General features: G+C 38.9%; 2 protein-coding genes across 9 annotated transcripts; one reads left to right on the top strand and one right to left on the bottom strand.

Annotated features, from left to right (window-relative positions):
* The first annotated feature begins 710 nt into the window (after nt 1–710).
* On the top strand, nt 711–18,085 carry LOC135585938 (uncharacterized). 8 transcript variants are annotated; one of them, XM_065100590.1, is made up of 17 exons: nt 711–900; nt 1,014–1,154; nt 1,932–2,023; nt 5,291–5,387; nt 6,191–6,234; nt 8,355–8,443; nt 11,579–11,670; nt 11,785–11,931; nt 13,155–13,302; nt 13,411–13,487; nt 14,029–14,100; nt 14,554–14,601; nt 14,775–14,902; nt 14,992–15,151; nt 15,270–15,471; nt 17,455–17,523; nt 17,751–18,085. In XM_065100590.1, the coding sequence occupies exons 1-16, from the start codon at nt 760–762 to the stop codon at nt 17,502–17,504; spliced, it is 1,728 nt and encodes a 575-aa protein (XP_064956662.1). In that variant the 5' UTR covers nt 711–759; the 3' UTR covers nt 17,505–17,523; nt 17,751–18,085. The 8 variants fall into 8 exon arrangements, 7 of the variants coding, with proteins under 7 accessions (XP_064956662.1, XP_064956661.1, XP_064956659.1 ...); XM_065100589.1 differs by having other exon boundaries at nt 17,744–18,085; XM_065100587.1 differs by lacking the exons at nt 17,455–17,523; nt 17,751–18,085 and adding an exon at nt 15,614–17,423.
* Nucleotides 18,086–18,433: 348 nt separating this feature from the next.
* Nucleotides 18,434–23,414, bottom strand: LOC135608108 (homeobox-leucine zipper protein ROC2-like). The gene is made up of 12 exons (XM_065100586.1): nt 22,847–23,414; nt 22,321–22,562; nt 21,397–21,514; nt 21,098–21,286; nt 20,574–21,020; nt 20,387–20,488; nt 20,106–20,306; nt 19,842–20,016; nt 19,499–19,770; nt 19,317–19,412; nt 18,857–19,251; nt 18,434–18,779 (listed from the first exon to the last, which is right to left on the bottom strand). The coding sequence occupies exons 1-11, from the start codon at nt 22,946–22,948 to the stop codon at nt 18,883–18,885; spliced, it is 2,313 nt and encodes a 770-aa protein (XP_064956658.1). The 5' UTR covers nt 22,949–23,414; the 3' UTR covers nt 18,434–18,779; nt 18,857–18,882.
* Nucleotides 23,415–24,238: the final 824 nt, after the last annotated feature.

Genomic DNA, 24,238 nt, shown 5'->3' with positions numbered 1-24,238 from the left:
TGTTACGGGATAAACTATAATACAATGCTGTAGTGCTACACTGTAGCATGCTACAGTGCTACAGTAAAAGAAATCACTCGATGAATCCTGATGTATCGTTCGATACGTCTTAATATACTATTCGGTATATCGGTATCGTACCATACCGTATCGAGCCAACATCAAAACATTAATACAATACTATATTTGATTTATGTTAATTTTTATTTATGATTAATGGGATAAATAGATTAAACCGGTACAAAACATATTTAGATAGAATAGATCAAACCTTTAGGAATCTAAAATTTCAATTTGCCAGTAGTGCTTTACCAATGCATATTGAATCAACAGTATAACTGTATTTTCCCCCCTCATAATTAAACGAATTAAGAGCGATTTTTCCAAAAAAAAAAGCTCATATTTTTTATTAGCTTTTATTAAAACTTTACAACCTTAAATATGCCTCCTTGTGATCTATTATTTTTATCTTATCGTATTGTCTCCATCCCATTGTGATGTTCATCGTTCGAATTACATCATCTATTTAAGATACTAGAAGAAAAAAAAAAGACATCAAATTAAAAATTAAAAACCAAAGATATCTTTAGAAAAAATGACAAAAAAAGATTTTTTTAGGAAAATCGGAAATATGATGTTCATCTCACCATTAATTAAATACAATTATTATTACGGTATATATGATGTTAAGCCGTATATAACGACTCGTTTCCGAAACTACGAGGAGAGAGAGAGAGAGAGCGAGCGAGCGACCGAGCGATGGCGACGACGACGACTGCCGATTCCTCGAGGGTCGATCGTGAAAAGGACTGGGACTTCCATCTCCGATCGCTCTCCTCCAACGCCAGAGATTCATCCTCCGCCAGCGACCCGGCGTCCGACCCCTACATCCTCCAATCCGTCTGTCTCCATGCCCCCTTCCTTCTCCCTTTTGATTCGGCCTCCTCAAGACTTTCCTGTGGAATCATTGTGCTTCTTTATTCGTTATATTATTTTCTTTTGGTTTCTTGCAGGTCAAGAAGATCTACGATATCGCCAGAGAAGGGGGATCCGAGGAGCTGGTGGCGCGGGCGTACCCACAAATCAACAAGCTCTTCCAACGATGCGTTTCGGCTCTGCCGCAGTCACAGACATCCAATGGGGTTCTTTTGCTGGTGGGTGTTGGCTTGGCCGTCTTAGTTCTATTTTGGGGACATCTGAAACGCTGGTTATTTGATGTTTTTAGGTTCTTGGTGGATTTCGGTGTTAAAGTTTCTTTCGAAAGTTAGACACTAGGTGTTTAGATGACGATGAACAAATTCGTCTGTTCTTGGTTGTAGATGGGTTTCTTGAAGTTTTTTTCTGTCCAAGATTCGGTAAATTGCATGTCCTTTCTTCGACATACTAGGTTTTTAGATATCGATGAACAAATTCATCAGTTTTTGGTTGAAGATGGGTTTCTTGAAGTCCTTTTTTCCTCCAAGATTGCGGTGAAATTTTTTTCCTTTTTTACAAAAGTTGACCCTTGGATATGTTTGTTCTTGTTGACATGAGTGTCACAAAATAATTTGTTTTTTGCATTGATAGTTCGATCGTAGGTTTGAATAGATTGTTTGTTTTTTATACTTGCATAGCCTACCCATGCCAGACAAGTTTCAGTTGCCTAGGGTCTTATTCCTTATCAAGTTGCCTTGTACTTCTTGTACTTGTGGTGATCAACTACGTCTTTACCGGCTTTACCGGCGAAGCTAGCCAGCACCTTCAAGTTTAGTGTCCTTGTTTCTTAGGATATTGTTTAGGATTCTGATTATGGAAGATCTTTTGATCATCAAACAATTTCATGGTTTTTAAACTAGACTGCTTACTTTGCAATGTTGCAAACTTTTCTTATTTTTTGCATCTGGTTTGGAATGATGACATGATATATATTTCTTGTATTTTTGCCAAGGCAGACCATTCTTCAATTTTTTCTTGATTTCGGAGAAGTGGTTTTACATGATGCTGATCCTAGTCTAAAGGCCTTCTTCCGCTCATGCTTAAGTAGGTAACAGTTTTCTTCATGCTTTGGTAGGTAAAACTTCTCTTTCCATATATCTGCTGTCTTGCATGCATATTTGATTGTGATCAGAACTTGATAAATGTCTGTTATCTTGCAATGCCATTGTATATACCTTATGTAGTCAATATTTGCATAATGTTGATTGTCATTTGATTCTAAGTCACATTTCTGATTTGGCTCCTAGCTTCAAATTTGTGCATAAGAGTTGTTGTATTCTAAATCAATCTTACATATTTCTGTCTTGGCTTTTTCCATGCAAGTAGCCTTCCGTTCTTACTATGTAGATGCATGAGTTTGTACTTCTTGCTCAAAGACTGGCTTTATTTATGTGGTATGCACGTTACAGCCTATTGTTGGCATGGTTATCTTGGAGGAGAACATCAATCGTTTCAGAGTTCAGTTTGAATTGCCACCTTCTGTTGCCTCTGGTTGGATCGGTTATCCTTGTGATGGAATCATGTCCTGATTTATGAAAGGGACATATTTTGCATATGGGAATAGTTTTGACAACTAGGTGCTAAAAATCTTCATTTTTCTTGCAGGCAAGTACTTAGCTACAGTAAGGACACCACAAATGTTTTTGTCATTTTTCTTTAAATCAAGGGATTGCCCCTCTATAATAACATCCTTTTAGTACTTGTTTGTCTAAAGCCATTGCTGTCCTGGACTCCTGATATCAATTTTACATCGGCTAGAACTAGCTTGGTTCATCTACATTCATATTTATCATTTTCAGTTGTCATGAATTTTGGCTATTTTGGTGTCAGCATTTTGGATAGTCTCTGTAGAAAAAATGAACACAAATAAATGTCATGTTAAAAGCCGTTATGAGAAAATATATCTTTTAAAATATCTAGGTTTATGTTAGGGATTTAAAATTTATTTCTATGATAGCTAACCTAATTGAACATTTTTCTTTCCTCGATTCTTTGAGACAATATCATTCTATCCTTCCGGGTTTGTTTGGTACTTGAAATATTCTTGTTAAAGTTGAACAGTTCCATATCTCAATGAATATATGCCAAAGAGCTAAATTATTTTGTTCCACATTAGTTTTTCGAGCAACCTCACTTATGCCAGGTTTGCCTTAGATGAAAACTTGTTGCCAAATTAAAATGATTGTTGTCAAGTTGATGATTTTCTCTAGTGAATATTTGATGAACCTTTCTCAATCATGAGTATCTAAACTCTCATGTCATCCCTATGGAACATATGAGTTTTAGCTAGCCATGCACTCACCCTTGTTTTTATAAATTTTAAATGTGATGAGAGGAGGTGACGCCTTTGGGTTCTATACTAGGGTTGCAACTTGGACAGGCTGACCCAACGTGAAACAAGACACAAGTCAATTATGGCCAAGCTTGGTTTGTGTATTTACAATCGTGGGCTTCTCTTGGATTTAATGACTTATTTGAATGAGATTTAGGCAGAGATTAGGTTAATGACTTATTTGAATCACCTAGCTTAAGGTGTCGGGCAATTTCACCTAGCCTAACATGGTTCATATGGTATTTGTGCATGTCGAATGGCTTCAAGTTGAGCTCTAACTAGCCATCGTTCATGTTAAGACCCAGCTTGGTAGGATAATTGATTCATTAACTTATTGAAAGATGAATCTAAATCACTAGTCCAAGATGATGAAGCCCAAGTTGTTAGTAGTTGATCTATTTAACCTATAATTCCATTCAAATTTTCTCTCACTTGAGATGAGAGTATAAATCAAGGTATTATAACCTCTGCGACTAAAGGGCTAGGCATCAAGGACACCATAGAATCAAACCGTGCATGTGCAGCGTAACCCAATAGTGGTTGGTGGCTCCACGCTGTGATGTGCCCTAGAGTCCCAATAGTAGTCCTTTCATCCTTGGAAATCTCATCATGTTTGACACTAGGTTGGTTCTCATACCATCTCAGTCACGTTTCGGTCTAACCTTAATCGAACCTCAAGGAGATCACTCCGTGCATAAATCATAATCCTTTTTACATAGCTTTATATAATTTTTATATTTTTTCTCAATGCATTTGTCCTCTTTCTCTACTCTAATTCAAAATTATTGGCAACCTCCTCTTCATGTTTTTTAGTGATCCACATCTTTATTTTAGTTAGCTTTTGTCAGATTTGTTGCCTTTGCGTCAGCATTTTCCCTTCACCTTGTGGAAGGTTTCCCTTTCATTTCAGTTTCTCTCATCTCTCAAGGGAACTCCCATAGAGCTGCCAATCTCTCGTGGTCATCTCAAATATATATGCAATGTGCCATTTAATTCCACCAGCCTTTACAAAATTCTCTTTCAAATTTTCTTTGTTAATTTCTTATATGTTATCAGTTGCCTTCTTGAGCACCACATCATGTCAGGTGAGAGAATCCAAAAAGTGTATATTTCTTCTTCAATGATTGCATCTATCTTCTTTTCTGTGCTTTTGGTTTTGCTAAATGTATGATCATCAGCTCCTTAACATGGGAGAAGGTATGGTGAATACACCAATCTGATGGCCTCGGATTGGGTGCGGCTAGGGCCCCAGATTATAGTTCGGGTCATTGGCTATAGATTAAGGGCTTGGGCCAAATAGGTTTCAGACTTCTCATGTTGCTGTGTTTTATAATGCATCTTTGAGAATATTGAAATCTAAAGTCAAACCGTCAGTGAGAGAAACACCGTTAATCCTATTTGTTTGGCCTTTTGCTACATCGCTCATCCTGCAATTGGGCTTTATTGAACATGGTCTTTACCTACTAAATCCGTGTTGTAATTATCTAACATGATATACTCTGTGTTATATATCTCCTTTTTAGTCCTTGCTGTTGCATTTTGTAACTGTCATTTTTTCATGAGATATTAGTTGTGCTACAAAAATTGAGTTTATACTAAGACAAATTAGGGATGTGATGCTAATGATAATGAGTTTGCTAATTGCACTTTCATAAATCAAGGTCTCTTAACTAAAAGGATTGACATTTATGAGTGGAAAAATCAATTCAATTGTAGATATAAGGTTGTTTGGTGCTTTTTCAGATTTGAGTTTGATTCCTTGAACTAGCACATAGTTCCTGAAATTGGTGATTTCCCTTTACATTGCCATGCATGAGAAAAGAACAAAGCTGTCCTAATGAACCAATTTGTGCCATCTAGAGATATCATTAATATTGTGAGAGCCATGAATTTGCTGTTAGGTTTTATTGAAGGTTTTTCCTGTAGAAAGTAGCTAAATAATATATTCATGGAAACTTTATTTACTGTCACTGTTGTTTTTAGGGAGTTTGCTGATCCTGTCATTGCAAAAGCTACCCTGGATTTTCTCAATCTGAACAAAGCAAAGCTCCTGAGTTCTTTTCCAACCCTACTTCCGCAGGTATCATCATTTAATTGAAGCTAATAAGTGCCACACAATCACACTTAAGTGTTACGTTGATTTAATTTTCTTGGACAATGATTGAGTTATTGAAATTGGAAAAATATGCTTGTAGTTTGATCTTTTAAACAATTCCAAGTATAATTCTAAATGTTTACAATTCCTCTCATTGGCAGATTTTATATAATTCTTGTAGAATGCTATGTAAGTGGAAGTAAAATCATAGTGACCTTGTGAAGGATTGCAACCCCTAACTGGTTCTTTTTTAATTTGATTAAGAGAAGAAGCCTGCAAGAGAGGATTGAAAGAAAAATATAAAGGATATTAATTGCTGGATATTCTAGAGGGACAAAACAAAGCAATAATCTAAGTCCTGAACAAGTCTTATTTGGAGTTTAGTATTGTCCTTACAAAGATATTAAGCTAAAATAGAGTTGCACTAAGAAGCCCATAAAATATGCTACAATTTTCTCTTGCTGTTGCTGTTCAACTGGCTGTACTGGGTCATTGGAGAGTTCCAACATTTTATGTGGAATTGAGGTGGGCATTTGGTCCTCTCAGAGACCAAATAGGACTTAGCACTTCTTGTCCTGTTCAATATGGGTCAAAGACTAGTTCATGATGTTAACGGTTTGAACTATCAGCTTGTCCATGGTGCTTGATTATTTTTTTACTCCACAACACCTTGAATAATGAGTACGATAACTGTCTAAGACTCTAAATACTTACTGCACATAATCTTCATATGATAATTTTTATATGGCTACATGACATTGACTTTTCTATTTTGTTTTTGTTTGCAGTTCTTTCCTTTATTGTTAAAGTTGATTGCATGGAATGGTGAGAGGTATAGATTGTTGTTTGCTTATTATAATGGTTTGATTTGTAAATCTTAATAGTTACTATTTCTTTTGTAATTTTTAAGTTGTTGCACTATGAATAAAAATAGCATATACAGTGTCAACCATTTAAAAAACCATGAAAATATACACTTTGCATATGTCCTGGTAAAAATCAAGGTTTTAAGTTTCAATCTGGTATTGGTATCAGAATCTTTGGGTGGATCATTTGGTATCAGTATATTTGAACCTAGCATGTGTCAATACACCTTGTATCAGTTGACGACAGTTCGTCTGATTTGCTAATAAGTCCATGGGAGGTGTCTTGAGGCTCTCAACAGTCAACATAACTTAATTGATACTCATCTTGGTAGGGCCAAACTAGCAATCATACGTGTGTCATACTGTTCAGACCTTGTTACTTAAATACTTTAATCCAGTCTCCAATCTCCACGACCACCTCATCAAGGTATCTAATGGTAATCTTGTATGGAGTTGGAGGCTAACTCCAGGACCATGCTTCTAAATGGTGGACATCATGGATTAGTAATAATGGCCTTGAGGTGTCTTAATATGGATGTAGTTACAATCTTAAAACTGAACCAGTTTGCAATTGTTTTTCTTATATCCTTTTCTTCTCTTTAGGATAGGCATCCTTTTTATTGTTTTGCTTTGTAATCCATGGTTGGAAAGTCATGAAATCTAGGATGACAATATGAGGAGCTGGTCTCATGCTGCATGAACTAAGGAAATCCTGTATGCCATTTGATCGGGATTGTCTCATTCTGGTTGTCCTGGTTAGCTCATGTGCACTGCTAAGCTAGCTTACTGAAGCACTCCTCCCTAACCCTGTGTGTTGCTGTCATCAACTGCATCATAGTGGAAGAGAGGCTGAACTGTCTGACACCACCCATTATCACTGTGGTTGCCATACTTATACTTGAAATTCATGGGTAAATGTCTCATAGCATGCTCATGCATGTGCTAATACTCCAAGAATGCACAAATCTCAGTTGCAAGCTTGGAATCATTCATCGTGGACAGCGTTCTCATGGCTTTACTACTTATCTCAGATGTTAGCTTATCCATGTCCTTCCATTCTACTTTTTTTTCTGTATTATGTTTTTTGGACTTCCAACTTTGTCATGAAAGTTCATCTTATCACTTGTGGTACTGTTGTGGATGAGCATGCCAGAAAATTCACTCTAACTTAATCACAGTAGATTTGGCATTTATGTAAGGGGAATGGAGGTGCTGCCAAACCATATAGATACTTTGTTGCTTTGGTTTCATTTTCTACAAAAATATCAATCTCATTTAGAGGCATAATTATAAAATTACGTTTAATGTTAAAAATTAAAGTCAGATCTGCATGGATTGAATCTAGATGCTTAGATTTAGGCAGATATGTGCATATTTAAGTTTGATTCACACAAATCTAGGCCGGATCCACGTAAATTTATGAAAGATATATGTAGATCTAGGCTAGATTCATATGAATCTAACTTAGATTCACAAAGATAAGGCTAAATCTTGCAAATGAAGGCCATATGTACCAAAATTAGGCTAGATCTGCAAGGATCTCGGCCAGATCCGAAGGGATCTTGGTCAGATTCAAGCTTCTCCAGCATTGATCTAGATCTACAATATTTGCATAGATCCAGCTTGGAATGAGGTGCAAAAACTATGATCTTAAAATAACTATCCCAAGGACAAAGCTTTAATCGAGAAAAAATGATAAAAAAACGCTAGCTTTAGTTTCAGATTTACCTTGATTTTAAGATAAATACCCTTCCTTTCTTGAGTTTGATCCTCAATATGCTAAGACTTGAAGCAGATTGTGAGTTTGGGAAGTGAATCTGGGAGAAAATCTGAAAAAGGGTGGGGAAATTGATTGGACTGGTTTAAATTTGAGTGGTGTTCCAAAAATAAGGTGGTAAGCTTATCACCCAGTTTGTATGTGTGTAGGTTACATCCCATTTTTGAAGCGGACCATGCAAAATTGTCCAGTCCACATGCAAGTAGTCTCTATAACATGACATATTTGAGACATTGCTAGTAACACGTCATGTTTGCATAAAGTTCCCTTGTGATGGATAGCTGACATGTATCTGTGTTTATTTTTCAGATTGGAAAAATTATTTATGATGCTTTTTCCAGCAATGATGTCAATTGGATCATTTCTTCCACTTTTCCATTCACTTATGGATTTGCCAAGTGAGTTTAGCTTTTCTTCATTGTTCTTTGTTGAGTAGTGTGATTCATTTATAAGTTTAGACAGAGAACCTTTCCAAAGCTTATTGCAGTGAACCTATAACTGTATATTTCAAGGGGGTGAAGGGTGATAATAATTAATATGTGTTTTCTTAATGATTTGTTTTTAATTACTGTTTGCATACTAAATTGTGCTTCTTTCTAGTTATTCCTTATGTTTATCTTTTTCCTAACAATGCTTTATGTCAGCTATTAGCTACCGTTGCAACCCTCTATGAGTTGATTCTCTGATGTGCAATATCTGTTCCCTTTTAGGAATGTTTGTTTGTTGTTTTTTAGCAAAATCCCTTGGAACTGGTCAAGAAAAAGATATGCAATATATATACAGAGATGATACTGAACCTATGAATGTTAGATCAGTGGAGGAAAGGAACTTTGCTATGAGGCTATCACGAACTTAGGAGGGATTCATTGTAGAAAGACTTATATATGAAACATGTTTACTAAGAGCCAGTTCGATGGAGTTCTAAAAAAGAAGAGACTTGTACATGATTTTTGTTGATCTAAAAAACACATATGTCTCTACATGTTTAACTTTGTGGTTGAAGGAAGAGGTATCCATTAGATTTGATGGAAAAGGTATCCATTAGATCTAATAAACTTAATGAAGATTATTAAGGAATAAGAAAAATAGTAGTGAGGCAACTTTACTAAAATGAAACTGGAACCAAAAGGATAGTTGACAATTTGACATGTGAAAATATCAATTTGACATGCTAAGGGTACACTGAAGCATCGAATTATAAGAAACAGGACATGATTCGAACCATGGGGAACAGGACACGAACTGCATAGGTACAACACAAATCTTTCAAAATATATAATATTCTACGTGACAAATTTTGACATTTAAATTGTTAGATTATACACTTATAGATCATGATAAAATGATAAGTAATTCACTATTACCTGTTACTTATTATCATGAAAGAAATTGTCGCTAGTAACATGTAACTTTAAGAAATTAAAGAATTTACCATGAACTTGTGACAATAAAGTAAAATTGTTTTTTATTCCATTAATTGCAATCTCAAAACAAAGCAAATATTTTAATATGTTAGTATTTATATATCCATCTTGTCATAGTCAATCAACATTTAAGAAAGTCATAGTCAAATGATGAACATTCAAGGAAAATAAATTAAGTCATGAACTATATATGAAGTATCTCTCAAATATGATAAAGTATTCAATATTTCTAATTCAAACATACTTTTGGTGTTGGTTTCTGTTATGGATCTGGCAAGCAGTTTCACGTATCACTGTTTCATAGTAGCTGATAGAATCAGATTGGAATAGAGAATTTGGGAGATGCATATTGCTTCGTAGTTGCTAACAGAATTGGAATGGAAGGAGGTGTATATTCTGTGTTATACACTAGTGGAAAATCCATTTGGTTGAAATTAAATTTTATTAGACATCTACAGAGCCAGCATAGTTTGTGAATTTCTATGTTGTTTTATAATAAAAAATGGGAACAAAAAAGGTTAGCATGGATGAAAAGGACTTTGAGATTAGTTAAATTATATGCCAAAGAAAGTTGGTAAGAAATTATTGCTATCATGGTAAATTATTCGGTAACAGAAGATAGTTTAGGAAAGATTTCTTAAGATGGTCCATGCATGTGTAGAAGAAGTTTAAGGAATGCTTCTTAAGGAATAATTTGCATTTTAACTAGTTCACCTACAGTTTGTAGGCTGCTGCTTGGATGTGAGAATCTGGTGGTGGTGGGCAATGGAGTATTGATACTTACTGGTAGGATGATGGGAGAGATGCAGAGTGGTTAGTTAGTCGGATGAGGGCTGGGGCAGTATGAGATAGGCAGGCAAGCAAAACTAATTAACTGGTGGGGTATGGGACAGCTAGAGAGTGGTGGATAGTTAAGGGGCAACAACAATCTTGGTTGAGATGGAAAGGAGGATGAAGGATGGTTGTCGGAAAAGGTGGTGATGGTGAAGAAGAAAGGGAGGTTTCCCACGTATAACAAGAAATATTTTGATGATGACGTGTTGTTGTGGACCTTGGCCAGCATTATAACGTTCATATCAAAACTCCTTTTACAAGAAGCACAAAGTACACACTGGAAGTGGAAATTTTAACACATGGGTTTTGATCGATGTTATGAAGGTAAAGTGTAGCATGGTTGTTAGGGTCAAATCACCTTGTTACAATTTAAAACTTTATACAAGTCAGAAAACTTTCAGCTTTGAAATGTAGCTTCTCAAAAGATGTGACCGTTTGCTGGATGATTGCTCTTTTATCAAAGGAGTGTGTGCCCATATACCGTAAGTGTAGGTCTGAATTCTGTTTTAGCTAGAAATTTCTTGTTTTACCTTGCAAGCCACATGAGATCTTCTTATGAAATGTGAGTTTATGAAGTGCTAATTAACAGTTTATGATAATATGCTGGGTTCATACCCTAAGGGCTTAATATATGTCCATATTTTACTCTTCAAATTCGTTGTAAAATGCATATTCGCTTTTAAGTAAATTTCTTGATACATGAGAATATCTACCGAACAATTTATTCGGCTCACAAGAATTGCAGCTATATTTTTATTTAGATGTGAAGTTGTAGGTGTTAAATGTCAAGCTTATGATTTTGTACTTTCTTGGAATCCAACCCTTACAATAAGCTCAAGCTTATGCTCATACAATTCTTTGGGGAAGCAATTTCAATCAATGTTTATGATGAAAGAGTTCAATTTTTCTTTTGTTGTTCATACCTTACAAGTTGGCTGTATACGGTAATTATGACTTAGGAATTGGAAACTGCCCAAATGGTACATCGTCTCTTCCTCCTTCATCTCCTCCTTTCTTCTTTCTTCTTCTCCTTTCTTCCTTATTCCTTCTTCTTCTTCTTCCTTCTTTCACCATCAGTGCCAAAATTGAATCCTGTAGTTAGAGTTAGACCATGTTCAACTTTGAGTTGTAATATCTTTGCCTCCATATTTTTGCTTGGAAAGCACAGTTTCATTGTTCTATGATTTGTGGCAGAGATTTGCATCTCCCATGTAGCATCCAGTGGAAGGTTGAGAACTCTGAAATGTTCTATGCTTTTATGTTTCTTTTAATCAGTACTAGTGGCATCTTTGGAAAAAGTGGAAAAGAGTTCTGGGTCTCTGATAGGCAGCAGCATAGCTTCAATACAGAAGAGTGCAGCACCTGAGGTCATATTTATATATTTTCAACTTGTTAACTTACAACCTTGTGCTTCAGAGAATAAAATACTTATCTGGGCGATGAGGATGGTTATGATTTCCGTTTCTTGAATTGTATGGCAGATGCTACTTGCACTGATGGATGAAGCTTATACTGGATCTGCCATAGAAGATCGAGGTGGGGACTCTGGATCTGATGATAATAACGACATTGATGTTTCTGATCCGGTGTTCCTTGACATTCTTAAGGATGAAAATGATGGGATCACTGTAAGTTTTCATCTAACTTGCAATAGAAAATTTAACATGGGATCTCTTTAAGTTATCATACATGGTTTCTTTTCAATCTTAAAAAAATGGGTAGTGGCTATATGCTTATTTTAGGTTCTTCAGATAACTATTCTATCAGATTATTAGAATCTGAGCAGTTTATGATTATTTTAAGGTTGCAGCTTATGATTACTTTAGTTTAAGCCATATTCAATAAAGTTCTGCCATCTTGATTTATTTGTTCAATATTTTTTACTTATCATATAAACTATTATGATTCGGCTTGACAGGTTTACTTATTTATGAAACTGGTTAGAGCTGGAAATGCAATTTCGATTTACAAGTAGTAGCAATCTAGCTTTATATACTAGAATCCACCGTTTATCTGCAATATGGACTTATGTGGCATCACAATCTCTCTCACTCGAAGGCCTGATATACTCACCAAGGCCTGATATTCCCCCTTTAAGATTATCATAGGTCTGAAGCATCTTGATATGTGCAAGGTAATCCTGATGTTGCATTTCCAGCTCTAACCAGTTTCATAAATACCCATCGTTCCTCTAATACCCATCGGCTGAACCTAGTGCTTCGGTACCAATTCTCACGATTTGGGCTGGTAGATCCATGGCCTTGTAACTTGCAGAGAGGAACTAGAATCATCAGTTAGTTATATGATATCATTAGTTACATTGTATTATGTTTATTGTCTAATCCACAAATGTTACCAAATGGTTTCTTGCATGTAATGTGCCGCCTTCAGAAATAAGTAGCAGAAGGATCATTTTCATGTTTTCTTATGAATAGACAGGCCTCAATATTATGGAACATTGTTCTTCTTTGATTAGATCTATGAACTGGTTAGCCGAACATGTTTTGCTGTTTCAGGCCTCGGTATTATGAGCTATGGACTGCCAACTTCTAAGGAGTCCTCATGATTTGATGAGCATTGATGTAGTTGTGCATAAATTGAGAATATAATCATGCTGGATCTACCCAACCATAAGTGACAATATTCTGTTTTACATTAGCTGCTATTAGATCTTTTAGTGACAACGTGCTCAGTTTTTTTCATCATTTTCTGATCATCTATAAAGATCTTTCATGACAAGGTGCTTGGATATTTCTTGAGTTATCCCTTTTCTCCATGATCTCGTGTTGATTTGCCTATTTTGTATAAATGTTTGATCAAACCTTACACGTAATCACATTTTGCATTTCAGGAACGCCCCTGGACATCTCCTGCTATGACAGCAATGTTTCAGGCTGCTATAAATAATACACAATCTGAAAGGCTAAAACAAGTGCTTCATATGACACCTCAGTTCTTAGCTCTGTATTTTTCAATCGCTTTGCGTGATGTTAATGATTGTATGCTTTTCACCTTGGCTGAATCATATATCTGCATGTAGTCTTTTCTTTTTTATGTTGCTTTTTCTTTAGTGGACATGACATTTGTTTTTGCATATCATTTTGCAGCATTGCTGTGTGCATTAATTCCACTGGTTATGTCGAGGTATGCTACAACATTCCCTGACAAGGTTTTCTCTCATGAGGTAGGTGAATAGCAATGAATTGAATTGAAATGTTTTATTATCTCACTACTGATAGAAATAGTCTTAGAATCAAAATTGTAACTCCCCCACAACATGCACTAAGCCATCCTTTACTATATTAAAAGCATTAGCCGAATAATGTGAAACTAAATAATCAAGAATTCACAGATTTCTCTATTTAGTTTAATGTCTGTAAATTTAGTTTTATGTTCTTTTATATGTTTACCTTCTTCAGTGGGATATGGTCATTATACTAATGATTTGCTTTTTGTTCTAGCTGCAACTATCATATACAAATATGATTCCCCACTTGAAGTTTGTCTTGGTAGTCCTAATACATCATTTGATTCTGCTAATTAAATAAATTAGCTAACATGGATTTCATAGTTAATTTGATGCATATCATTTGCTGAATCAGCAATGGTAAGTCATTCCTTTGTTTCCAGTTAGTTTTCATGGTTAGAAAATATGTTTTAAAACAGAATGAAATAGCTTTCGTCTTTTTTTTTTCCTCAATCAGCAGTGCCTTTTCTTTTTGTAGGTTCAGAAGAGGCTCTCAGATTTCATGCTAGCTGCATTTCAACAATGTCCTAAATTTATTGCACTTCTGAAGGTACAACTGCAGCCCATCTTCATTGACAAGTCGAAGCTTGCTTTCATATATTTGTTTACTTGTGCAATTCTAGCATAGCTCCTTACATATGGCATATGTTCTGTATGCTTTAGGTTTTTGTTCCTATTGAGGGCCCATAATTCTGTAGCATGTAATTACTTGGAAGTTGTAACACTCTGAGAAGGAAGAATCTTATTAAGATCTCTATGATATTAAAGTTGTCTATCCTTTTGAAAATTGTATTTACATTGCTGCGGCAGTTTCTGCAACCTCGAGGCATAAAGATATGCCAACTGGCAATAACATACTTAGTATGCATACCAGAAGTTACTGAATTTCATTTTATTTGTTACTTGACATTTGTCATTCATTAGAACTAATTATTGACATTTTTCATTCATGTGAACTAATTATGCAACTACTTTTTATGGTCCACTTCTAATGCACTTGCAGAAGCCTATCACTGACAGACTAGGAGAAGCTTATGACAATCCTGCGAAGGCAAGAACATACTTCATAGAATGTCAAATATAGTTCCATTACTTTAGAGATACTTCGACCTTATGATAAGTGATTATCCTATTGCTTTCTTCGTTTAATCTATCAACACCTTTCAGGTTGAAGTTATTTAAATAAACCAAGCACTTCTTAATTTTTTTGATTGGTTCAATCAGACAGAGTTGGCATTGCATTTATGTTGGGCTATCGGGGAGCATGGAGCTGGAGGAGTAGCTTACAAAGATGTGGCTCGAGAACTTTTTGAAAACTTAGAATTGCTTTTATATGAGAATCTTTTATCTAGGTCTGTCTTGACATAGCCAAAAGTAATCTTTCTAAAACACTGCAATGTAAAGAGTAAATTTTGATGCATTTCTTTCTTCTCTGGGGCAGTCGTTTGGGCTTGAGCCAGGAATCAGATATAGAGCCAAACAATGTGGCTTTTAGAAAATCTTCTCAAGCTAGGCTTCTCTGCTTTGTGGTGACAGCCATTGCAAAGTTAGCAACGTGCCATAATGAGTTACTTCCAAGGGCTCGAGTATCTTTAGCTAAGGTTTGTATGTAATAATAAGCTGGACTTTTTATAAAACTGCAGAATGCTTATAAGATTTTTTGTTTACTCCACTATATGGTCAGATTGCTAACAAACTTTTGTTTCTATTACTTGTTAGGTAGCACGCTCTCGAAATATAGACAGGAGGGTTTGGAGACGTGCTTGTGACTATCTGGGGTTGATGAGTGAACCAGCAATATGTTTGTCTATCTTGGGCCCTTCAACAGAGAAGCCCAAAGTTCCTGGCATTATCAATTGGAGTGAGGGAGGATCCAAGATGATTGCTCATGTTCCATTTTACATTCTTAGCGAACAAGAGGGTTAGTGATTTGAGCTTTCATGTACTTACATCTGCAGTTTATTCTGCTTCTAGATGTGGTTTCTTGTGCATACAGAATTTTCTTACACATATATGTATCTTTTGTTGGCTTTGACTAAATCTCTGTTCAAGCTCTTATGTAGAGTTCAACTTTGACAACTCTGGATTTGTGAAGCATGTACGAATGCCAAATTTGTAGGATGAGGGAGATAAGTTTATTCAACTCACAAAAAAGGATGCAGCCTGTCTAATGAGTTGGCTTGGCCTTTGTCCCAAGGGTGTTGTTGGATTGTTAAATTTAAGGTAATAAAAAAAGGTTCCAGGGTTGTGTGGGCCAAATTAGAACATAGCAACATAGTCAGAGTTTATAAACAAAAAAATTATTTAACAAGCTGTCCAGCACCTGGATAACTATACCTATAAACCCTTCCAGAAGGTCAATTTCAGTGTATTCAGACCATGCAGGCTTCTAACTGATTGTGATTATCAATATGAGTAATCTGCAGTTGTTAATGTGAATAGTAGTTCCGAATTAACATGCTTTAACAATGATACGGGCAAACTTCTGTTGATTAACTTCATACTATTAGGGAGTTGGTTACATTATTATCACCATTTTTGTCATTTAGCTCTATCAAGTGCCACATTCTGCATTAACAGAAAGCCATAGTCTTCTTTGGTCTTTTATATTCGGCACTCATCTTTTAACTGCCTCCTCCCGTTAGTTTTGTAATGTCTGAAGCATCTCAAATGACATTCCTTTTCCAATATACCGAAGCAACCATTTAATACTGTCCTATCAAAAGCAGTTATCTATCCTAACATCTGGCATTTTGTTTCCCTATATGTGAACCTGTAATGCAGGTTAACCTACTTAATATAAGGGTGAAATCAGAAAAACATTTTAGGTGCTTCTCCACTTTAACAATCATGCTTTTTTTTGTATCCATACATTTCTTTTTGTTAAATAGTTGCTATATGAGAGCCTGTGAGCCCTCTTTAATCTTGAGAAAAATTGTGGGATCTATTGTTCATATGATGATATCTTACCTATCATTTCTGAGCCTGTCAAAGGTCTCTCATGCATATGTAACAATGATTAAAGTTTTTGACAGCAGATATCAGCAACCTGTGGTTTAAACTTTAAAGTTATTCTGGATCTTTCAAGTGGTGCTTCTTTTTTGTTGATTCAAGTGTTTCTGCTACAGATCTGTTACTAGTACCAATTAATTTATCATACTAAGTAAGAACCATCTGCAATTAATTGCATCTTCTGCCGCAGAACCTGTTTGAGTCATTGAGTTGACCTGATAATATTTAAATTAAACAAATTAGCCTTCAAGATTTGGAATTGGCAGCTGCATTAGGGCATTGGCGTCCACAGTAGACCACAGAGTAGAAGAATCTGCCCGATTCCCTTCTATTTTTCCTCTCCCCCTTTTATATTTTCTCCTCACTTTTCCATTGGCCACCAGTGCATCTATGTTGGCCTGCGGCATGTTGAAATGTGCCAACCACCAGGCAGCATGTGGTGTTCTCCTGGAATTTTGGATGTCGGATATTTTTAAAAGAATTTTTATTATGCGGATATCATCATTCATTGAACCCAACAGGTCTTGGCCCCGACTCAGTTGATATTGTCAGATGCTACTTTTCTACTCCTCGAGAGCAAATAACACTGTTGAGCCTTTTTTTGTCTCCTGCTAGATTGATGATTACCCAGCACTATATCATGTCTCATTATCGGTTCCATTGGTTATGCATGAAGTGTTTAGTGAAATATACATACAGTGGTCTCAGAGAATTCTGGCACAACTCTAGCAAATGTCATGCTTGTATTTTTCTCAAAGAGAACACTGAATTATCCACAGTTCTGCATTACAAGTAGAGCTGTCTGTAATTTCATCTATTTTTGCTAGATGAGGTTAATAAAATCAACCTTCTCTACCCATGACACTGACAATTTGGAAGTTATTTGTTGCAGGTCCACCATTTCATGATTTTTCTTTCTCTGATATCATCCCAGAAAAATGAGAGATGCTGTACACAGAAGGTATGCCCAAGCAAATATTGAGTTTCTATGACCCCAAGCTTTTTTTCAGGATAACAAATAACAGTACAATACTTGCACATTCTGTGAATAGTGATTCAATGTATATTTTTCCTTAAGAGACATCCTTCTGCCTTTGTATGGCCATTTTAGAAATGTCAAATGCATCATTATTTCTTTAATTGTGTTTCTGCAGAATAAACTAATATTGCTGTTGTTTCAGAGATCAGATTTGCAGGATTTTAATCGGAAAGGCATGTGTGCGAGTGTTTTTTAGAGGGAGCACCATCCAAGCTACAGTTGCCCCATCACTCGAGTTAAAAGCTGGTGCAGTCTGATGCTGCATACAAATGATTGAAGCTATAGTTGCCCCATCACTCGGGTTAGAGATGGTGCAGTCTGTAGCTGCGTACAAATGATACATGTTCCAGCAAATGTATTTGTGAGAAGTGATACAAATTGCAATGTAATGTAATGTATTCTTCCAACACAAATTGCAAGGGTAGAAGCACCTCTATATATTCTCCATTCCAATTTATTTTCTGGCCGAAACTTTACTGCTGCATGGAACTTTATTGTTGCATTACTGGTGGGCTCTCTCTTTGCTGACCTAATGCAATCGGTACTGTAGGAACTCATGATTTGGACTTCCATCTCATTAACTTGGAGTCAAAAGCCGCTACAGTATCCAGTAAGTTACATTCTTTCAAGTGATGTCCTTGCTAAAGAATACATTAGGGTTGATGACATGCTTTTAGCCAAAAATTATGGTGGAATATTTTTACTGATTGGTATTTAAATTTTGTATATTTTTATACTGGACTAAAAATCCTACTGGCTTTATCTATTTTGTATAATGGTATCCTGCATCATAAAGAGTAAAACACTCATGGCTTCAAGTAGGACTAAGATGTAGCAGGTTCCAAAGCATGTCTTCAATACTATCCTTCACACCAATGCAGGTTCCAAAGCAAACAAGATTCTGAAAGCAAGGAACACCAAAGCTAAACCAAAGCTCAAAACGAACACTTCAACGAACACTTCAAGGCCAGCAACACAAAAGGATCGATAGGAGAGAGAGACACAGACAGAGCGAGAGAACTGTGGTTGTAGTCATGAAATGGGGGGAAGTCAATACCCGAACCAGCCCTCCTTGCATGGCGGCGGCGGTGGCCGAGAGCCAAGGTTAGCGTGAGGTGCGTTCTTGACTTCCCACAGATGATGTCCTAATCTCCACCCTCCCCCAACTTCCTCTCCTCCTGCTCATGGTAGCGAGTCGCAGATTACCAAGTAGGTCGACGAGGAGGTAGATGAGTAAGCTTGGGTTCTTTCTTACCTATCCATGCCGCGTGCTTGCTATTCTCAGCGAGCCACTTCGCCTGCAACTGAAGCCTTGATCCGTTCGACGGTGCAAGCAATGAGGCTGTTCACCGTCGCGACCGATCCGAGGGAGAGCTTGGCAGTGGGGACGGAGTCGACCAGGATCTGGAACGCCACAGTCAACAGGGAGCCACCGGAGCCTACTTCCTCCACCCTTCCTCCGCCGCCGCATGGCCCGTCGGGAAGAATGGCGAACCCTGACGGCAGGAGGGCGACGTAGTCGGGGTCGCCGCCGTTGAGCACCACGTTCATGGCGATGACGTCCACCGGCGCGTAGATCACGTACGAGCCCGTCGCGTCGGTGCAGCTCTCCTGCAGTATCAGCATGTTGCTTTGGTTCGAGTTCGTGCTCTGCAAACCACCATCGAGTCAACCACAGTGATCAGAGGCCGGCAAAAGATGCAGATGATGCTTACGTTGACGCGCAGCAAGGAGACACAGTTCCCATGATCCTGGCCATTGGCGATGTGAGCCATCTCTTGAACGCCACCCCCATTCGACAGGATATCCCACTGCAATTGCACCAACAACACCATGTGAGTGACGAACTCACTGCAACTGCAGCAATTCCAAGAGAACCACGCTGAAGTTCGAGTACCTCACTGCGCGAGCTCTCATCACGAAGGAAATCGAAGACCCTCTTCGGCGGGACCGGAAGCCAGAAGGAGGTGGCGGCGTTGAGGACGATACCAGGAGGCCTACCGGGATCATCCACGCTCTTCCTCGTCATAACCCTCACGTCCTCCGCACCACTTCCAGACAAAGTAGTCCATTGATGTGTGGTCGAAGCACTGACACCGCCGCAGAAGCTCATCACCATCCTCTCAGCCAGCTTCAACATGCTCTTCCTGCCCTCCGGTGTAGTTATCACTGCGCAAAGAACAGAGAGTTCAATCTACCTCAAGCTTGTCGATGATCATGTCAACAGATGGCTGGCTTACCACCGACGTCTCCTGAGGGTATGTTGCTGGCCATCACACTCGCGAGCCGCTCGCATTGCCTGTCCAAGGTGCTGACCCACCTCCTTGCACCGAACGCCAGGCCCGAGTTGACCAATGGCTTGTAGATGCTGTGAACAGACCTGTCATCCACTTCGACGTGCTCCACCCAAGTAACCTGCGGCACGATAGAAGAAGCAAGTTGAACATGTTACAGACAGATGCATTCTGGGGTGGAATCCACTTTTAGTGGACTAGATTCTTCACCTTCGAGTAACCATTAGGCATCTCTTGGATCAGGCAACCGGATGGCCTTCTTCGACATCTCAGGACTGGGCTGGGGCGCAAGCTGTCGAGGGAAACGTCAACCACTGCCCAGGTTCCATCAGCGTGCTGCTTGCAGTACCTCACGAACAAGCTCTGTCGAGTTGGGACGAGTGGAGATGGCACTTGGAACTCTGCTGTCATCTGAGGATTCCATGAAGTAAATAATAACAATCCCCCCTTCATGGAGATGTAGTTTTTCCAGGGCAGGGAAGAAGCCATACCACTTGCAGAGCCCCATTGTAGTTGCCTGCCACTCCAGTTGAGAGCACTTCGAGCGTCATGGCCCTCGACACGATGCCCGAGAACACATTCGACCACTGATTCTGTGGAAGACGAGAATTAGGCGCATGTATGATCCGATCGAGCCTTCTTCCCTGAAACACCTGCTAAGACTGCGACTTTACGTACCACATCCATGAGGATCTCCACCACGTTCATCTGGTTCATGATCACCACCGCCGTCTCCCGCGATGCCTCCGACTTGAGCCCGAACGGCCGTGGACCGATCCCTCTCGGGAACGTCCTGACGTACTCCTCCTCGTTGAGGGCCTCGGTGGCGTTGTCAAGCCCGGCGGGTATCCACAGCGGCTCGTTCAGCTGCGCCATCCGGATGAGCTCCTCCATGGCGGCCACCGCAAGCTCGACGACCATCGGTTTGTCCGTCTCGGCCGCACCCGACACGCTCCTCATCAGCTCTCCCGGCCCGAACATCTCCCCGCCGACGCCCTGCTGGCCGCCGAAGCCTCCGACGCCGAGATCCAACGGCGGGCGGGAAGGGACGGAAGGCGAGAGCAGCGGGTACGACGCCATCGGCTTGCCGACGTACTTGGCGGCGATCCCTGATATCCTATCGATCTGTCAAGGAAGGAAGGGTGCAATTAGCCCTGTCAGGCGCCAATCGAAGCCTTGTGGTGAAAATGAAGGAAGATTACTTCTTCTCTAAGCCGAGCGTTCTCGATCCTGAGGTGGTGTTCGTCGAAGGACATCTCGCCGAGGGAGGCAGGCCCGCCGCAGTTGGGGCACGAGGCGTTGCTGAGGGCCTCCTTATACCGTAAGTTCTCAGCACGGAGTCTCTCGTTATCGGCTCGCAGCTGGTTGTTCTCTTGCCGCTCGTGCTGGTTCTGCACCCATGAAACAACTCGGAAACCAGAGATTAGTGGATCATGATGGGGTTGTCGATGAGAAGGTCAAAGGTATCACGGTGGCAGTTCTTGGAGACATGGAGGTGTACCTTCATCTGGGTGCGTTTGTTCTGGAACCAGAACTTGACTTGGAGAGGTTCGAGGCCGAGCTCTCTGCTGAGCTCCTTCCTCTGCTTGTCATCAGGGTGAGGGCATTCCTTGAAGAAACTGAAAGCAACATGGCAGCATGTAATATGATCTGTTATCCATTAATAGATCTAAGAAGAAAGCTACCTATATATGCATTCATAAATCAGTGTAATATGTCAAGAATTGGTTTATATACATATATCATAGGATCAATAATATAGTATTTTTTTAAGAAAAAATAATATAAACAATTCAACAAAAGAAACAAAAAGGTCTGTTGTGTTATTCCATGAAAAAGAACACCTAGGATTTATTTATTTGTATTTGTTCCTGGATATCATATATCAATGTGTGTGTGTGTGTGTGTGAGAGAGAGAGAGAGAGAGAGAGAGAGAGAGAGGTTAACTATTAGTGGGATATGTCAAGGACTTGTTATAAAAGCATTAAAAACTATGAAAAATGGTTTATAAAAAACTATTCATATATGTATATGAGTTTAATTTTCAGTATAATATAATCAAGAAATTGTTAAAAATACATTTAAAAAATGAGGGGGAAAATGGATGATATATATATATATACATAGAAGACAACTAAATAGCATATTTTCTTAGAAAAGATAATATAAGCAAATCAAGAAAAAGGAGGTATTAAGAACAATGGGGAACAAAAGGTCCTCTGTGTTATTCCATGAACAAGAACAATCACTAGCAATTTCTTTTTTTCCCCTTGGATATCATATGTAAAGAAAGAAATGGTTTTAGAGGATCAAACCCTAGAAAACTAGTAGAAAGGACTGAAACCAATTCTGGTTTCTTGGTGGTGGTGTTCTTAGTGCATAAAAAGGCAGCTGCTGCAGCAGCAGTAGCAAAAGAGGGCATTACGCTTCCATTTCTTGAATCTGATGCTGTGTGTGGCGGTGGTAGCGCTTCTTCCGTGGCCGCTGGCTCTGGTCCTGGTCATCGCCGGACGCAACCTCGATGTTCTCGCTTCCCGACTTGCTCTCGAAGTCCTCCTCTCGTGCCCTCGGCATCTCGCTCTCTCCTGTGGTCGTCGGTGCGAGCTCCATCAGCTGGTTGTGATGCTGGTACTGAAGTGGGATTTGCTGCCCCTCCAACAAGTTCGGCTGCAAGCAACGCAACAAAAGGAGTCATTTAATCCTCTTCTTCTTCTGTAATCTGTAGATCTGTCAAGGAAAGATAAGGCTAGAGGCAACACGGAGAGAATTCAAGGGAGCAAGGAGATTAGGAGCCGAAAAAGAACATAAAGACGGAAAACCTGTGCAGTACAGGAGTCCTCAGATCTTTCACTTCTCACCGTATCATGGACAAGATCGTGAATACAACTTACGAAGAGTGTTAGAGCAAAAGGATGATAGAGAAGAGAGGCATGGATGGAGTTTCTGTTGACCTGGCTGAGCGACAACACTGATGAGGATCCATAACTGGTGCCGGCGTTCCTCCCGATCATGGACGGTGCTTGTCTTGCTGGTATCATGATCCCCACAGGCATATTTCTCTTGACCAAACCCTGATCCTTCCCCCTCCTCTCTCTCTCTCTCGGTGTCGATTCCTCTTAGCCAGAGGACTGCAGATTGGACTATGGTTGGGTTTCTGAACTACCTGCAAGTTTTATAGACGCAGAGGAGAGAGAAAGACGAGATACACGGCGATTAACGCCATGTAACTTGATATCTAAGCAAAGAACGAAGCTTAGAGGCTCATATGACTAAGATCTACTCCTGGGACATGCACACACGCACATATACATTTCTCTCTCCTCCTCTCCTCGTTCTCCAACAGGCGGAGAGCAACTGAAAGAGATTAGGGCTCAGTGCATGCAAGAAAGAGGTTGAGGTGGGTTCAGGGAAGAAGGCACCATGGGAGAGGCCATTAGAGGGACGGAAGGAGCGGAAGGGAAAGGGAGAAAGGAGGAAAGGGAACAGGTGGAGAGGAAGTGGCGAGGAGGAGTTATTGCAGAGCGTATTGAGAGGGTGCAACTGCATTTATTGAGAGGGTGGTGTTATTAGGGTAGAAGAGAGAGAGAGAGAAAGAGAGAGAGAGAGAGAGAGCAGCTATGTGCTTTGAATTCTTCCACAAGATGGGCATAAGATGAAAGGGACGATTGGCCATACACAAAACTCTAGAGATTACTAAGTTGAAGAAACTAGAATTACTGCATCATGTGCTGCTAAAGGAATTTATAGTGTTCTTGTTGGAAGATATACACATGCAGTGATAAGAACAACGACATCTGAATCAAACTCAGCTGCTCATTCATTACCATTTCTTGAAGATTAAGAACATGAACCAGGCACTACGTAAGAGATACAGGTTTATTACATCACATCTATCAGAGAAACAATGTTGAAGATAGAGAACACAGTCTCAAGTGATTTATAGTAATGTCTTGATCCAATAAACTAGAAATATCCAACTCAATGTCTCTGATTGTTTGAGTGCATACAGATAAAGAGATCATTTATGTGATCGAGCTACAACAAATGTTACCAAGTCTTGTTGTTGTGTCAAGACTTATTGTCTATGAGCTTCACAGCAAATGTGAGACACATTAATTTCTGGAACAAAGTCAAATGAGAATGTCGTATGAGTCCATATTTACATACATCTAGCAAATCATGTGATGTTATAGTGTAAGAACTGATAGGGAGATCAACAGATTGCTAATATTTCATTCTCATTCTGAGAATAATACAGGATTTTTATCTTTAGCATCTACAGATGGTGGCTTTGATGTTTGTACTAAGCTTCTAAAGCTAGAGCTTCTTCACCAGTCGGTTGC

This window comes from Musa acuminata, chromosome BXJ2-3, assembly GCF_036884655.1.
Source record: "Musa acuminata AAA Group cultivar baxijiao chromosome BXJ2-3, Cavendish_Baxijiao_AAA, whole genome shotgun sequence".
Lineage (NCBI taxonomy): Eukaryota > Viridiplantae > Streptophyta > Magnoliopsida > Zingiberales > Musaceae > Musa > Musa acuminata.
This window is presented reverse-complemented; position numbering and strand designations above follow the sequence as displayed.